The sequence below is a fragment of the Manacus vitellinus genome, unplaced genomic scaffold (genome assembly GCF_001715985.3).
Source record: "Manacus vitellinus isolate BGI_N305 unplaced genomic scaffold, ASM171598v3 scaffold_4_pilon, whole genome shotgun sequence".
Lineage (NCBI taxonomy): Eukaryota > Metazoa > Chordata > Aves > Passeriformes > Pipridae > Manacus > Manacus vitellinus.
Genome location: NW_021940604.1, coordinates 26,227,891 through 26,244,616, shown reverse-complemented (window position 1 = coordinate 26,244,616; position 16,726 = coordinate 26,227,891). Strand labels below are relative to the sequence as shown.

At 43.0% G+C, this 16,726-nt stretch overlaps 1 protein-coding gene across 1 annotated transcript in view; it reads left to right on the top strand.

Moving 5' to 3' along the window:
• Window positions 1–10,405: 10,405 nt before the first annotated feature.
• The window catches only part of GRIK2 (glutamate ionotropic receptor kainate type subunit 2), a 369,619-nt gene continuing 363,298 nt past the window's right edge, over window positions 10,406–16,726 (top strand). Inside the window, exons 1-2 of the mRNA XM_018078132.2 lie at window positions 10,406–10,525; window positions 15,724–16,128. Of these exons, the coding sequence (XP_017933621.1) occupies window positions 16,014–16,128 (115 nt within the window). The 5' untranslated portion in view covers window positions 10,406–10,525; window positions 15,724–16,013. The remainder of the gene's footprint in view (window positions 10,526–15,723; window positions 16,129–16,726) is intronic.

Genomic DNA, 16,726 nt, shown 5'->3' with positions numbered 1-16,726 from the left:
CACAAGACGCACGCACCTTCTGTACTCGAGATGTTACAATTTTTAATAATGCCCGACGAATCCAAGTTTTGTCCATCCTGTAGCTTTTACCCTGGTCCACCCCTTGGGAATTGGGTCTGAGGTGCATTTTGGGACCAGTTCTTCATCACCTTTATCTTTTCAGAGCACAAAGGGTACACAGTCACCTAGTTTCTGACTGTGTTCTGTGGTTCAGACCAAGATATGAGTGTCCTCAGACAGAAGAGGCCTGCCTTGACAAAAGACTAAACATTTTCTACTGGAATTCAGGGGTAGGATTGATATGGGGAACACAGAATGGGGTGATGGGGTAGGGGATGTGTAAACTATTGTGTTAAAGGGTGAGGGATATAATATAGCTACTTCTAAAATCTACTTTTACTACTTAACTGCTTATAAAGTTTATAAAATTAGGAAAATAAGAAAAAGCCAGATGGACCTTATGACATCAATTGTCATGAATATTGGCACTGATTCGCACAACATTCTCCCAGAGAAACTGTCTGCTCATGGTGTGGAGAGGTGCAGTGTTCGCTAGGTAAAAGTTGTCTCAATGTCTGAGTCCAGAGAGTGGTGGTGAATGGAGTTAAATCCAGCAGAGGGCCAGTTACAAGCCCAGTTCCACAGGGCTCAGTGTTTGGGCCAGTCCTGTTTAATATCTTCATCAGGATGAGGAGAACACACTCAGTAAGTTTGTAAATGACGCTAAGTTGAGAGTATTGATCTGATGGAGGATAGGCAGGCTGGATCAATGGGCCAAGGCCAGTTGTATGAGGTTCAACAAGGAGAAGTGCTGAGTCCTACACTTCAGTCAAAACAACCTCACGTAGTGCTACAGTCTTGAGGCAGAATGGCTGGAAAGCAGCCCAGAGATAAAGGACCTGGGGCTGCTGATTTACAGTAAGCTGAACACGAACCATCAGTGTGCCCAGGTGGCCAAGAAGGCCCATGGCATCCTGGCTTGTATAAAAATTAGTGTGGCCAACAGGACCGGGGCAGTGATTGTCCACCTGTACTTGACACTGGTGTGGCTGCACCTCAAATCCTGTGTTCAGTTCTGGGTTCCTCACTACAAGAAAAACATTGAAGTGGTGGAGCGTGTCCAAAGAAGGGCAATGAAGCCGGTGAAGGGGGAGGGGCACAGGTCTTAAGAAGAGCAGCTGAGGGAGCTGGGGTTCTTTAGCCCGGAGAAAAGGAGGCTCAGTGACGTGACATGACAAGAGGAAATGGCCTCAAGTTGTGCCAGAGGAGGTTTAGATTACATACAAGGAAAAATTTCTTCACTGAAAGGGTGTTCAGGCATTGGAACAGGCTGCCCACAGAAGTGGAGGAATTGCCATTCCTGAAAGTGTCCAAAAGGTGTATGGATGTGGTTCATAGGGACATGTTTTAGTGCTCAACATGGTTGTGCTAGGTTAATGGTTGGACTTGATGATCTCAGAGATCTTTTACAAACTAAACAATTCCATGATTCTATGATTCTATAAAAAAAGAGTTAGAATTCCTTAATTAAGGTGTTTATTTTTACATATTTTTATGGCCTCATTACTTCACTTATGGTTATCATTACTAAAGTAGGTCATTATTCTGTTTTATTATATAATTCCAGGGTATGTGACTTCCTATCTACTTAAAATGCATATTGTAGAGGAATGTACCCCAGGGGGTATTTTTCACATACTAGAAATGACTTTCCAAATCTGATAAATTGCTAAGGTTTGAATGGTGGAGCAATTTCATTTCTTCCTCTGCAATGGACCAAATACACTTTATATAGTCTAACTAAAATAATTTCAAGGTAGATTAGAAGGGTAGGCTCGCTTTAGGTGAAATTCACTTCCCAAAACCTCAAAGAGTTTTAGACACTGCACAGATCTTGTAATTCTCTACATACCAGTAAACTTTAATTCTTCTATTCTGAGTCTGAATTCAATGGAGCATACTTTACCAGTTGTCCTAATGAGTAGCTAGTACTGAGACCCGAACCACTCTGTGGCTGCCACCACTAATATGTGATGTGCAGAGCCGTATATCTGAATCTTTACAGTGGATTCGTGTTAATTTCTAAATACCAGCAAAACACGATTAATTGTAATTCATCAGACTATATAATACATTACTTGGTTTAAATGGCTGCATAATTGAGGATGAAGGTCTATTCTCAGCTGTAAATTAACCACAAAAATATCACCTGTGAATCCTATTTATATTATCTCTTCAAGATTAGGCATTTTGAACAATCTAAGACAGAGGTCCCCTGCTATATTATTCCCCCCCCTTGAAATTAGTTCTCTAAATTCACAATGAATAAATGACTCAGGCATTTAAAAATCAGTTAACTTTTAATATGGTAAACATGATCAACAAACACACAGTTGCCCATGTATGGAGTGTTTGGGTGTATGGACAGAATACTGGCAGTGTAACTGTATAGCTGTACATAAACTGTTGCAGCTCATTGATGCATGATTAATGTTAATTTTTTATATGGTATATACTAAGACATGAAAAAAGCACAATGATCAAGAACTGATTTAATTCTTAGTGTATTACTGAAGTTTAAATCTTAATTTCATTTGCAAAGTGAAATTGAAGTTTCTTCCTGTCAGAGACTGAAATGGTTAATGATTTATGCATTCTAGGAGACTCTTGCAGGATTCTGACTTTTCCTCGGATGGGCAGTTGGGCCCCTCCCTCCCTCCAGTGCTGAAGGTGTGAAGCCCTGAAAAGGCAGGACCTCTGATGGCCCATAACAGCACATCCCCCCCTCTGCCAATCTAAAAAAAGGTGGGAACCAGGCCAGACTCAAAAAAACTCTGTGCAGGGCCCAGGGAGAGGTTTGGAGGCTGGAGGCATGGCCCGTGACACTAACCATGGATATAATAACTCATAACTTCTTGGAGTGTGGGGGCTTCCCTCCTTCACCCCCAGCAGATCAAGGCCACCACTTCAACTGACAGAAGTGGCAACTACCAAGTGTCATTGCTGGACCCCATGGGCAGTGACTATATATGTCTGTCCACTCTCAGCTTTTCTTTCGCTTACTCTCCCTTAGCCTTATCCTGTCTTTCCTTTCTCTCCCTTATGCATTTTCCCCCCAGGGGTTATCCCTCTGATATACAATATAGATGACAACACCCAAAATGCTAACATACCTGTTAAAACAAAATTGTTAAAATAAACCCTACCTATATATGTTTTCAGACACCGATTATTCAGTGTCGTTTCACTCAAATCCACCCCAAGGGAATCATTGATAAGAACCTGGGTTAGTCCTCTCCCCTTTTTCTGGGGCGTGTCGTAACACTTCCCATTATTAGAATGTCCTCTTCCATATTTACAATTCGACGTTACCCATCTATTTACCATTATCTCATGCTTGAGAAGCTTCCACTCCCTATTAATTAAACTAAAGCCTTATTATTATTATTATTATTATCAATTGTAGTGTTATCTAATGCCCTATTACAAGATGGTGTATCCAGTTCTTGTTTAAGCCATAAACCAGCAATTTTGGTCATAGACATTTCAGCATTGTGCTTGTAAAAATTAACTGGTGGTGGTTTTGTGTTGTTTTATCTGGGTTTCTTGTTTTGTTTTGGTTTTATTATTTAATTTTGTACCCATTGTGACTACTTCTAAGTTTAGATGCAAAACTAGATCCTGATCATGTAATTTCCTCCACTTAAGTTCCATCTTTTTTTTTCCCCCAAAGCTTCATTTGTAGCCAGAGGGCTTTATTGGTCCATTTATTAATATTTTTCTTCCATGCATCTAAATTAGTACTGGATTTGTAAAAAGCTAGACATACATAAATTCATTAAATCAATAAATTCCTATATATAAAGGTTTTTTTTTTAAAGAGGAAATTCTATGGGGCCCAAAGGACAAAGCACAAGGATAAGACATTTGATAAAATATATTGGTATTCATAAACAAGACTATAGAATTTCTAAGAATAAACCTGAACAAGACATGACACTTGCATAAGCAAAATAGAATGCGAAAGTTGGTGCGAAACAGTTTTATTGGTATGCTGTTGAACCTCAATGACAGAAAAAAAAGACTTCTCTAGAATTGGTTATGACCTGTTATGCTGCTATTGTATATTTGATATTGCAAATATTAATGACTTGGGTGCCTCATTTAAGTGTTTGATGAAGACAGTTTAGGAGCAACTGCAGAAATGGTAGTGGTTAACCCCAGAATGTAGAATGTGCCTCAATAAATTGAAATAGTGTTCTGGAAAAAATAAACATGATATTGAGCAGGGACAAGCACAAGATTCTACTCTTGGGGGTGAATGGGTAGTTCAGCAAATGCAAGTGAAGAAGCAGCTAATCAGGTGTTAGTTAAGCAGAAAAGTACCTAATTATTATTGTGACAAGGCAAATATGAAACTACAATATCATGCTATTGCAAAGGAGTCAGTCATCCTATTGGGATTTCTGAACAACATGGCAACCTGAAATCGGTAACAATAATCCTTCCATCCACTTACTACTTTTGTTCTAGCATTTTCTGTGCTATATATAGTTCTGCACACTGTAATGCAGTGATATGGACCAATTAGAAACACTCTGACAAAAGCAGTTATAATTGTGAGATACTTAGAAGCCATCTAAAGCAGAGCAAACTGGAGGAGACACAAGAAAATTAACAAGAATAGTTGAGATTGGATGAGACCTCTGAAGGTCATCTGGTCCAACGCTCTCCCTAACCAAGCAAGGCCACCTACAACTGTTTGCTCAGGACCATGCTCAGACAGGTTTTCGATATCTCCCACATGGGAGACTCCATTCGCTCTCTGGACAAGCTGTGCCAGTGCTTGGTTACTCTCAAGTAAAAAATGTTTGCTGATGTTCAGAGGGAACTTCCTGTGTTTCAGTTGTGGCTGTTGTTTCTGACCCTGTCGCTGGGCACCACTGAATAAATCCTCGTTCCATCTTCTTTGCACCCTACCTTCAGATATTTACACACATTGATAAAATCCTCCCCGTGACATTTCCTCTCCAAGCTAACCAGTTCCAGCTTTCTCAGCATTTCTTCATATGGCAAATGCTTCAATCCCTTCATCATCTCCCTTCATTAGACTCTTTCCAGCTTGTCCATGTGTCTCTTGTACTGGGGAGCCCAGAATTGGACACAGTACCTCAAATGTGGTCTCACCAGTGCTAACTGGAGGGGAAAGATCACCTCTCTCAACCTGCTAGCAACATATCCACTAATGCAGCCCAGTATACCATCAGCTTTCTTTGCCACAATGATACATTGCCAACTCATGTTTAACTTGTTGTCCACCAGCACCCCCAGGTCTTTTTCTGCCAAACTGCTCTGCAGCCAGTCAGCTGTAGATTGGAGGATTGTTCCTTCCCAGGTGCAGGACCCTGCACTTGTGTTTGCTGAACTTCATGTGGTTCCTGTCAGGCCACTTCTGCAGCCTTTCAACATCCCTCCGGATGGCAACAGAATCCTCTGGTGTATCAGCTGCTCCTCCCAGTTCAGTATCATAGGTAAACTGGCTGAAGGTGCACTCTGCCCCAAGTTATTAACTCTGCCCCATCCAGATTATTAATGAAGTTGTGGAACAAGACTGGATGGAGTATTGACCCCTAGGGTACACCGCTAGTTACTGGCTTCCCACTAGATTTCACGCTACTGATCACCATCCTCTGGGCCATGACGTTCAGCCAGTTTTCCATCTACCTCACCATCTGCTCGTCTGGCCCATACATCAATAGCTTCTTTATGACAATCTTATGGGAAACAGTGCAGTAGTTAATATCCACTGCTCTTTCGTCATCTACAAAGCCAGTCACCTAATTTTAAAGGCTTGTCAAATTGGTCAAACATAACTTCCCCTTGGCAAATCCATGCTGACTACTCCTAATGATTTTACTGTCCTTTGTATGCCTGGAAATGGTTTTTAGGATTAGCTGCTCTATCACTTTTCACAGAGACTGACTGGTCTGGAGCTTCCTGGATCCTCCTTTTTTCCCTTCTTGAAGAAAGGAGTGACATTATCTTCCTGCATAATATCTATTCAGATGTTCAGAAGGTAGTTTTAGAGAGAGGAATATGTCCTCTGTAGGTAAGAGGAAGAGTAATGATTGTCTATTGCCCTAAAGCCATTTGAGGCAAGCATCAGAATATATTCCAACAATAACAATTGCTAAGCCATGGAAGCCTTCCTTGGAGGACCGCAAAATATGGCAGTCTGTTGGACAATATTGTAAATTTCATGATTGGCACAAAAAAAAAAAATGTCCAAACCATGCATCTATATCCAAAGGTTTCAGACTCAGGGAAAGATTTTATTTTTTTATGGCTTTTAGTAGTGTTTATAGCCCTCTTAGCAGTGTAATACACTTGAGTGTATCTCTTAAACAATAAAAGGAGTCCATATGTAAGTCTTGAGTCAGGTGAGGTTGTCCAAATATGAGATATTAATTACAGAGTTATGGGATATCATCTTGAAAGAGTCTGGATGTTCCTACCTAAGACCTATTAGTGAAAGTCATTGGATGATGCCATCTGCAAGGAGAGAGAAGAAAACTGTCTGACATACAGATTGATGACGTGCTATGAGAAACATCATGTCTGCTGTGTAACAGAGGTCAGCACTTTAAAAATTAACAATAACACACAATGGGTACAAATTCCTCATCAATTTTGTATGTGATCCATCAAACTGACATACCTATGGCTCACTGTCTCCCTCAAGTGGATAACGCAAGAACAGGGATTTGTTTCTTCTAGACAGAGATTTTTTGCTTTTATGCCATTCTGCTTAGACCCATTCTTCTGTTTGAGGGGAAATGACTTGATAAATGTAGCCAGTTTGACCAGGAATATAAGTATACAAAGTCATCATTAAAAGCTGTAACCAATTGTGAAAAGACAACATTTGGGAGGATTTTCTTTTACCAAAAGAGCAACAAAAATTCTTTCTTTGTCCATGATCTGTATCAAAAATCCTTGTACCATAGCAGTAGGACACAGATTTCCTGAAAAGCTATGGAGTGTTGTTCACAATTGCAAGAGAGTAAAATAAAACAATGGCTGGCAAAAAGAACAAAAAACTCAATTGTCTACAGTCTGAGGTCCCAAAGGTTTGCTTCAGTGTTTTCCATAGCAGGGTACAAGCTGGGAATCACTCGTTTTGAACAAGCATCAGTACTCAGATTTGGGTCATTAAGTTGGACAGAATGTGTTTAGGGATGTTAAGCCACAGCATGAAGAATCCCTAAAAGATTATTTTGGTTGATTTGGGGTCTTTGTAGAGGTGGCAGTATTAAAAAAAAATTGATGGAAACTCTTTTGAAAGATCTTAAATTCTGTCAGTGTTTGTGTTATCATAGCTGACCTAAATTGAAAGATAAAGCAAGCAAGAAAAAAAGTGTTAAATATTCAGATGTACTGAGTGCTAGTGATAGATTTCTGTGGGGAAAGGATGTATCTGTCATCCTTAGATAATTTCATTTTGGAAGGCTTAAAGGAATTAGGCTACAAGTTTACATTACCTCTAACTTTGAGGTGTAAATGCACTTAGTGGGAATGTGTTAAACCCAAATAATTTCATTTCATATATTTAGAAATTATGCAGGAAAAAACAAACGAACCCCAAAACTATTCTCACAAAGATCTTTGAAAATTTATTTACTTTTAATGGGGTTAAATACTTATTGGCCTTATAAAAATTAATTAGCTGGTGAAAAGATGAAACGTGTATTCTTATTTGATAAAGTTGTAAATTCCAATTAAAATAGTCAACAACAAAGATGAAGCAAGCAAGTAATTAAATAAGTTTGGGTGGTTATTTTTGGCTTATCGGTTTGGTTTTTGTTTTGTTTTGAATTGTTACAGTCCAGGAATTTGTGTGACAAATTCTCTGGTACATCTTATTTTGAATATTGAAAAACTGGGCCTGTGTTTTCCTGTTTCTTTCTGATGGTCAATACTAATAAAGGACAAAGTTCCCACAGTGTAGCTGGGAAGAAATATAACAATTTGTAATGTCAGCATTTAAAGGAAAAATTTTGCAGTAGTCAAAACCTGAAAAAAGACAATCACAGTGTCTTCCCATTATGCCACTGACTTGGAGCGTGAGCTTAGGCTTGTTGTTCCAACACTCGTGCTCCCATTTTCCTATTCCAACATTCTTCATTTGAGTAATAACGAGACGTGCAAAATCCTTAAATATCCTGAGCAATATGTGTTGATAACAGCACTATTGACACTGGGAACCTCTTTTCTGTCTGAGAGGATCTAATTCTCCATAAACCGTTGTTGGCTGAGGAAAACACTGAGGATTTCTGTCTGGACAGAAATGTAACCCAGGCAACAAGGGAAAAGACTCTACACCAATGTAGTTGAGTTGAAGTGACTACATGAGGATATTATACAATCTATCTGCAATGTTAGAACTATATCACATCCCTTTTCTTTCCCTCCATTCCCTTCTCTCATCTCAGAGAGACACTTTTGAGTCACATATTTTTATGTTTGCCCTGTTTACTGTTTGTTCTCTGGTCAGGAAACTCTGGATAGTAAGTAACAGTGTAAATGCAGTCAGTGATTAAAAAAAGAGGGACGAAATCAGCGAGTCACTGCTTGCACAAACGTTTACTCATCCACCCTGATACGCTTGCCACCCTTTGCCTACTCTCGCAGCATTAACCTGCCTCGCCTTGTCGGAGATCGTGGAGATGACTTGGTTGCTCCCGTGGAGATCCCCGCCACTCCCTTCCCTCCTACAGGATCCCACAGAGCTCAGCTTTCTACGGCGTTGTTCTGCTCAGTTTTCCCACAAGCGAACCGCGTACTTCTGGAGTGGCACTTTCTCCCGAGGTCCCTTCACCTCCCAGGGTGGCACTGCTTTAGCAGTGCGTTTGTTTTTTTGTGAGAGTTGTCTCCAATACCGTTTCAGGCAAATAAACTGACTAATGGATTTTCTGTCGGCCATGAAAGTGTGCTGCAAGTAATTAAGGGCTGTGCTGTGGGACCGATTAAGCTGCAAGTCACAGCGGCCGGAGCCCAATCGCTGCGATTCCGCCGCGATCTGTGCCGCCTGCGCCCGGCTCCACAATGGGATCATTGACTATTTATTTACTTCGCACAACAACTCTGCTGTTTATTTAATTATAGGGACTTTTCAGTCACCAACCCCCACTCGCCCCAGCTCCATCTCTTCGACGGTTTTTGAGTACACTCCTCCCACCTCTGATAACCAGGGCTCCCTAGTTGGTCGCTTGGGTAGATGAAGTGGGGTAAGGTCTGATCATCCTTTGCGGGGTGCGGGCTGCGCTCCCCCGGGGATCCGGAAACAGGAATTTTCCGTGAGGGAAAGGCAAGCGGACGGGGATTTTCTTGTAAAATTGCGCATCACGTCTGCCCGGAGATCAGACCTCTAGAAGGCTGTGAGGTGGTGGGGACGCGCAGGGGAAATCCTGCAGCGATTCTAGGCATGTCCGAGTCACGAAACAAAATCGGGAGAAGCGCAGAAGAGGCAGAGAGACGCCTGTGGCGCTGTGGGGACGAACGCGGTTGGGCGAGGAAGAAAATCCCTGGCAGCCGGGCAAGACGGGCAGAACGACACATTTCCCAATCCAGCTCGTGAGGGAGGCCTTGGTCCTATTACCAGAGCCCCCTTCCCTCACCTTGGCCACTTAGGAGTGAGTCGGGAGGGGAGTGGGGCAGAGGCAGTCGCCCACTCCCTGGATCCCCTTCCAGCCTGGAAGGGCTAGAGTGGCGAAAAAAATGCCCGAACTTAGTACCCGATAGTTCAAGGAAGGAGTGGGGACAGGCAGGATCCACCATGAGAAAGGAGTCGAGAAGCAGCCGAAGGCATCCAGACTTTTTTTAGCACCCCCGCAGGCTGCGGTAGGAGCACTCCGCTCACCTCCGCAGCCACGGGGCAAAATGGGGACGGGCAGGGGCTGCTAAGCCGCGGTTTACAGGCGGCAGTGTCCAACCCCCACTCCCTCCGCGTTCACAAAACGGGCTCAGGGACCCCGATTAGGACCTCGGACTTTTAACGCCTTGAAAACTCGCCGCCCGGGGAGGTCGGGACCCTCGGGCGGCGGCGCGGAAGCGGAGGCGAGAGCGCTCCTGTTTCGTCGGCCGCCCGCGAAGTCCTGCGGCCGCCGGTGGCTCGGGCAGCGCCGGGGGTAGCGGCGACACTTGGCGTTCTGGGGAGCTGACGGCGGCGGCCGCAGAGAAAGCGAGTTTCTGCTCCTTTAAAGGGCGCTGTGCAGCGCTCCCGAAGGGAGGCGGGTCTCCCTCCTTCCTCCCTTCCCTCCATCCCTCCCTTCTTCCCTCCTTCTCTCTCTCCCTCCTCCTCTCTCTCCCTCCTCCCTCCCTCGCTCGGGCGCCGCTTGCCGTCGCCGTCAGTGGTGCCCGGACACCGGCTGCACAGCAGCCCGGGCTGTCCTCGGTGTCCTGCCACCGCCCTTCCTCCCCTGCCTCCGCCTTCCTCTCCTCCCCGATTCCCCTCCCGCAGCTCAAGGTAGGAGGATGTCCCGGGGTCTCCGGCTGTCCGCCACGGCGGGGGGTTGCATGCAAAGTGAGGGGCTGCGGGAGGGGGAGGGGGGCGGAGGGGATGCACCGTGGCCGCGTCGTGCCGAGAGCTGCACGATGGCTCTTGGCCAGGTGTCTCAGGGTAAAGGCGGGCGCTGAGCTGGAATACCCAAGCGCTGCTGCCGCCCGGCTCTGTCCCTCACTGTGGGGAAGGCAAACCTGTCGTCTTCCTCTCTTCCTCCCACCGCTGTTCCACACCGTCAGAGCCACCAATGTTCCCATGCTGGAAGTGGAGGTGTGGGAAGGGGGGCGAGAGGCCAGGGCAGCGCAGCCCCCCGACGCACACCGCCTAGTGCCCGCGGCAGCCCGGAATTCCCTCCCACAGCCGGAGCGCTGCTCCCGAGACGGGCTCAGGGAGGCCGAGCCGGTAGCACTGAGGATGTACCACCCGCTCTCCTCGGGGAGAGGAGGTGAGAAACGGGCTCTAACTTCGCTAGAGTTGTGAGTGGACAATAGTCTCTGCTTCTGTGAGGTCTCCTCCTGCCCCCACCGTACGACACAGCCAGTCCCCCTTCCAGCTTGTTTGCAACCCTGTCATTTATTTCTGAACAAAATCAGCATTCTTTGGGTGAGCATCCTTCGTTAACCTAGCCAGGGCGCTGACACTCTGTGGAAAGCAAGACATTCTTGCCTACGGAGTGGAGGCATGATTACAAGAGCCGTGTGCGCACCGAGAGAAGGAATGAATACATTGTAATGAAAACCTCTCTTCACGTTTTCCTTGGAAACTTTTGGGGAAGTAGAGAAAGAAAAACATTAAACATCATAATTTTACTCCCAAAATCTTGTACATCTTCCCCAACCCCAAAACAAGCTGAAGGGACCAAATGCTAATATGTAGATAATGTCATAAATATTTGTTCTTGCTCCTTAAAACTTGCAAGAAAGTGCATTTCTGTGATAATCCAAAGTGCCTGAACAAGTAAATCTATTACATACTCAGTTCATTAATTAGAAGACATGTCTTTCCACTAGCTAAAAATTAATTACTATCTTAAAATGTCACTAATCACTGATGCAGCAGAAACTTGTTGTAAATTTGGACTGAGATAATAACAAACAGAGAAAGACCTATGGTTTTGTTACAGCTAGTAGGAGTGAAATGCCAGTGGGCCACAATATGTTTTTAAAAGATAATATCAACATTAATTTGAATATTTTAGCAAACATTTAAAAAGGGAGGACTGTGTTACTGCTTTGTCAGCAAAGCTGCAATTCTTGTTTTTAGAGATCTGGAGATGCTGGTTAGGTGTTGCGGGAAGCTGTGGGTCTCCTCACACCAGATTGCAGGAGGACTGTGGTGGCATGTGAACCTGAAGCGTTTGCAAGGACTTGCCAAAAAATGTTCAAGAAACATTTAGGAGACCATATGTTGTACATATACTAAATTTCTATCGGCTGTTGTTGGGAGGGGTCAAAATAGTAGATTAAGTGACATAAAAACCTCATTATCGGTTCTTAGAGACACAGCTATGGCCTGAAAATAAAAGCCCATTCCTTTTCAAAGTAATATGATAAAACTATACATCCCAGTAGGTGGCAGCTAGCTGAAACTGGTTAACTTTTATAGTGATAACAGCACATAAAAATAAGATCTGATGAGAAAAGCGCCTGATATAATAAGGCAATCAGAATCACATATCTCCCCTTTCCAAATGAAACATCATGTACATAATATACACCATTTATACTTGACACACAGCTAAAAGTGTAGCAGATTTTTATTAACCAGAAAAGATGTAAAGGCCTCAGATTGTCTATTCTTCTTTCCCTGCCTATAGCTGGATTACTGTTTTTCATATCAGTTGCACTTGAACATTGTCCTTGTGTATTAAAGATGTCCTTGTGTATTAGAGATGTGTTACCAGCATATATAAGATAGATGACCAAACAAATCAAAACATATATCCAAGGAATTGTAGATTTCCCTGTTGCTGATCACTGAAGTGTGGAGGGCAGTTTCATATAGACTTTAATATGAAAAGAGCTGTGTAACAGTGGTGACAAGCTCTCAAAACACAAGACTAGCTTATCCATGACATTTTATCAGGGATTTGCAGCCTTTGAACTGTACATATCACTGGGGAAGAAATATGAAAGGCACTAAGAACCTTTACCTGTTTTAATATTGAAATCATTCTGGAGGGTGCACAAAGGTATCTTTTTAAAGGGTTCCCTTCCTTTTCCCTTTCCCGAAGAAGAAGTGAAGTTAAACTCCAATTAACAGAAACGGAGTTTAGGGTGGTGAAGATTGAGGGTTGAGTTAATTAGATAGTCTATAAGTGATCGTCAGTCACCAAATATAGTGAGTTCTAAACATCTGATGTCTCCTAAGATTTACTTTTTGTATATAAGGAACTGATATTCTTGAGGAAATATTTCTGGGTTAATTACGACTTTTCCTCAAGGTGGTAGCTAGGGTTTGAAAGAAAGGGGGAAGGATGTTCACGCAGAGCATTAGGTGATGTGTGATAGCAGATAAGGAGAGCGGTACTCCTTCTGAAGCCATAAAATGCCACAAAATAGCTGGCTAGCTAACATAATCGAGAATATAATATATGTCTTTAAGAAGCCGATAGTAGATTTTAATTTTCTTTCCATACCGTGAAATGACTGGAAAGGATGACAGAAAAGGCGTTTTGACACCTGGAGCAGGGGCGGCGGCGGCCGGGAGTGCTCTCCGCGGTGCTGAAGGGGCCATCGGGGCCGCGCCGGGCGCTGTCCGCGGTGCTGAGGCCGCAGCCGGTGGCGGGGGATGCTGGCGAGGGGGAAGGAAACCCGGTGTGAGCCTCAGGCGTGAGACCAGGGGCTGCAGCGTGGGCTGCTGAGTGTTTAGTAGTAACAGGAATTAACCACAAGTTGTTTTATGATTCAAATTCTAAACACCTCAGTGAGTTAGGAGCTCTGTTGTGCTGAGATTACAGGTAGTTGTATTTTTTTTTTTGAGACCTTAGAAAATCAGACTGATAAAGCAGTCACTTTTCCCAAAGTTTATCTCTTGTTTAATGGACTGAAGTTGACCATGAATATAATATTTTCAAAACTGCTTACCAAAACTAAATGAAATAAATAAATAAAAATTCGGTTAGGCAGCAAGCTGCATCTGAGCATTCACAATTAAAAATATATCTAAGGATGCCTAATGTCCTTTATTTCAGCGACACCAGGGAGGGAGGCAAAGAACTTTCATAGTATTCACGTGGGTCGGTTTTATTTTTCCTTCGACTAAGATAAAATATAAACGAGTAGAAGAGAATAAATGAAATAGAAAACAGAAGAAAAAGCATCTCTCTGCTTTTTAACTGGGAGATATTCTAAGTGTGAACTGAAGGAGTCGCTAGATATCCTTGCTTTTAACACCAGGTGTTCTTTTTAAAGTGCTCCAGTAGTCAAATCGTGTGATTGAATTCCCTGCTAGACTGCAGAACTAGCCATTCATGATAGTTATTTTTGACACTGCAGTTATGCCTCCATCTTAAGGAAAAAAAAAATCAATGATGTTTAATAATCCCCTCGCAGAACATACATTTCTTTTCATCAGCGTTTTACAATGTTTCAACTAAAAGTGTGCAGAGGAAATCAGTAATGCAAGATAATAAAAAGTTACTGTGAATTGCTAACACTTTTAAGGATGCAGAGGACGGACACTACAGGTTATAATCCAAATGCTACTGTTACTTATTTACATGTCTAGAACACATGGATGTTATTTAAGAACAAACTGTAACTCACCTCTGCCATACTCTGCTTCTGATAGATTCCTCAGAGTGCTCTCATTAGCTTGGTATCATCGGTATTTATTTCTGTAAAGTTAGGTTTATTCTGTGTTCATCTGTATGTACCTGTGGGGGAAGTCTCGCAGTGATATTTTCTTTAGTAATAAAAGGCAGGGAGGGAGATAAAGGAGACAAAAGACTTCTGTAGGCAGAATGTAGAATAAAATGCATTCATTTTCCTGGTGAGAAATATAGAAATTATCTTTTAGTGTTTGTAATAAAGCTTAAGTAGGTTCAGCAAGAGCTTCACTTAGATTGCAAAACCTGACAGTCCCAATTCAATGTATTTCAATAGATTCAGGCACACAACCAATTGTATTTCCAAGGAAAATCTGAAGTAGTCCACAAAATGAGTTTATCTTCTTTGGAACACCTGGCCAAAAGACAAAGTCTGTGACTGCATTTGAGGATATAAACTCAGTATCCCATTATCAAACTGGAAAGTGTTATTGTTCTCACTGAGGACTGCAAATGACAAATTACATAGATCTCTCAGTACAGGGAGGAACAGCAACATTTCCATAATAGCAGAGTGAAAGGAAAGCAGAGTGCAAATAAGAGAGTGGCAGAATAAAGTGAAAATCATAAACTAGTAAATCCCCAAGTTACTGTCTGTTAAGCAACATTGCAATTCCACTAAATTTAGAGAAACAGGTCTTTGCATTCAACAAGGTTGTTCTAGTACTGCCGATTTCTGTTTACCTTGCAAAATCAGGTTGGTGCTCTGTAATCATTGTGTCTGGAGCAAGTTCCTAAGGACGATCAGTATACAAGCCATTGCATTTATCCTGCTTCATACATTAACATGAGTAACAGTTAGTGAATGTAAATATCATGATTTTTTTTTTTTAAACCTGAATGTTACTCTGATAACCTGCATGACTTTGTTGTCAGCCTTCTCTTTCACAACTCTAAAGATAAGTGATTTCGAGCCAGGCAGTCAGGTATTAAAATGCATGAATTGATTTTTACACAAATGATTCCCTTCTCCCCTGTAGCACACCCCCCACACCTTATAGATACTGTTCAGAACAACTGAAATACTAATAGCAATTAGAAGCATGTAAATAAAACCGAGCTGTTTTTTTCCTTCAACAACGCCAGGCGATCGGATCGGTTGCATAATAGAAATTGGGAAGGCTGACTGGCAGGCAGCCTTAAGCAGAGAAGAGCTATCTCAATTTCTCTCACTTAATCTTGGCTTCGCGTCAGAAGCTGTGCAGCAGTGCAGTAGAATGGGAGCACGGCAAAAGCTTCGCCAGTGAAACGGCTGGTGCTCGCTATGTGGCGATGCCTCAGCGATTTCTCGAGCTGGATTACCTATTGATTTTCCTCCTTTCTTGCCTCCCAGGTTTACTCGGCTGGACATTGTGTGTGTTTGGATTTCTCAAGGATTCTCCCCCGACTAACATGGATGTCCCACCATTCCTTGCAGTTGAAGGTTGCTCCTTGGCGCAGTGAATGAAGAACATGCAGGGATTGCTAATGGGTTTGGGAAGCGTAGACTCTCTCCTCTCTCTGTGACCATGCCGTGATCGTGTCTGAGGGCCATCAGTTTACGTATCCTCATTCTCACCCTACCGGGAAACCTGACGGCTTAGAAGGGGGAAGTAAGGTAGCGCGTGTGTGCATAGAAACATCATGAAGATTATTTCCCCTATTGTAACTAATTCAGTCTTCAGATGCACCGTTAGATTCCTTCTTTGCTTACTGTGGATTGGATATTCTCAAGGAACCACACATGTATTAAGATTTGGTAAGATTTCTCGACACTTTTTTATTGCTCATTTAAACCTGAATGTGATTTACGTAGGATTGACTCAGAAGGGGATGCTGGCGGAGAGCTGGGACGTGCTAACGGAGTCAGGCACAGAAGTCCCTCTCTATTTTGCATCCGAAGGGATGAATTGCTGTGTGTTTTTTTCTGTCGCTGCAGCTCATTGTAGCCCTAGTAACGGCATGATGATGATGATAATTATAATAACAATACAAAAATGACTGGCAAACGCGGTTGCCTAAGGCTCTGCGCAGCTTGCATGGCTTCCTCGTAATTGTTTCCATTGTTTTCCTTTATTGTTTCCACAGTAGGGGAAAGCGTGGCTAATACGATGCTTGATGTACTTGATCAGTTAAAAACCTGTCAACTAGTTGTTAAGTTTCGGCCGCCAGTCTCTGATCCTCCCCCCGAGCCGATCCCGTGCGGGCGCAAGGCTGTGAATTGAGACCTTTGGGCTGATTTCCGTTGAAGCGTCTGTCTACTTGCTTGACACTTGAGTGGCGTTTAGGGTTAGAGAAGAGATGATTTGTCTTGAGCAGTGGTCGTGAAAGAGCTTTTGCGGTACCTTTCAAAAGCA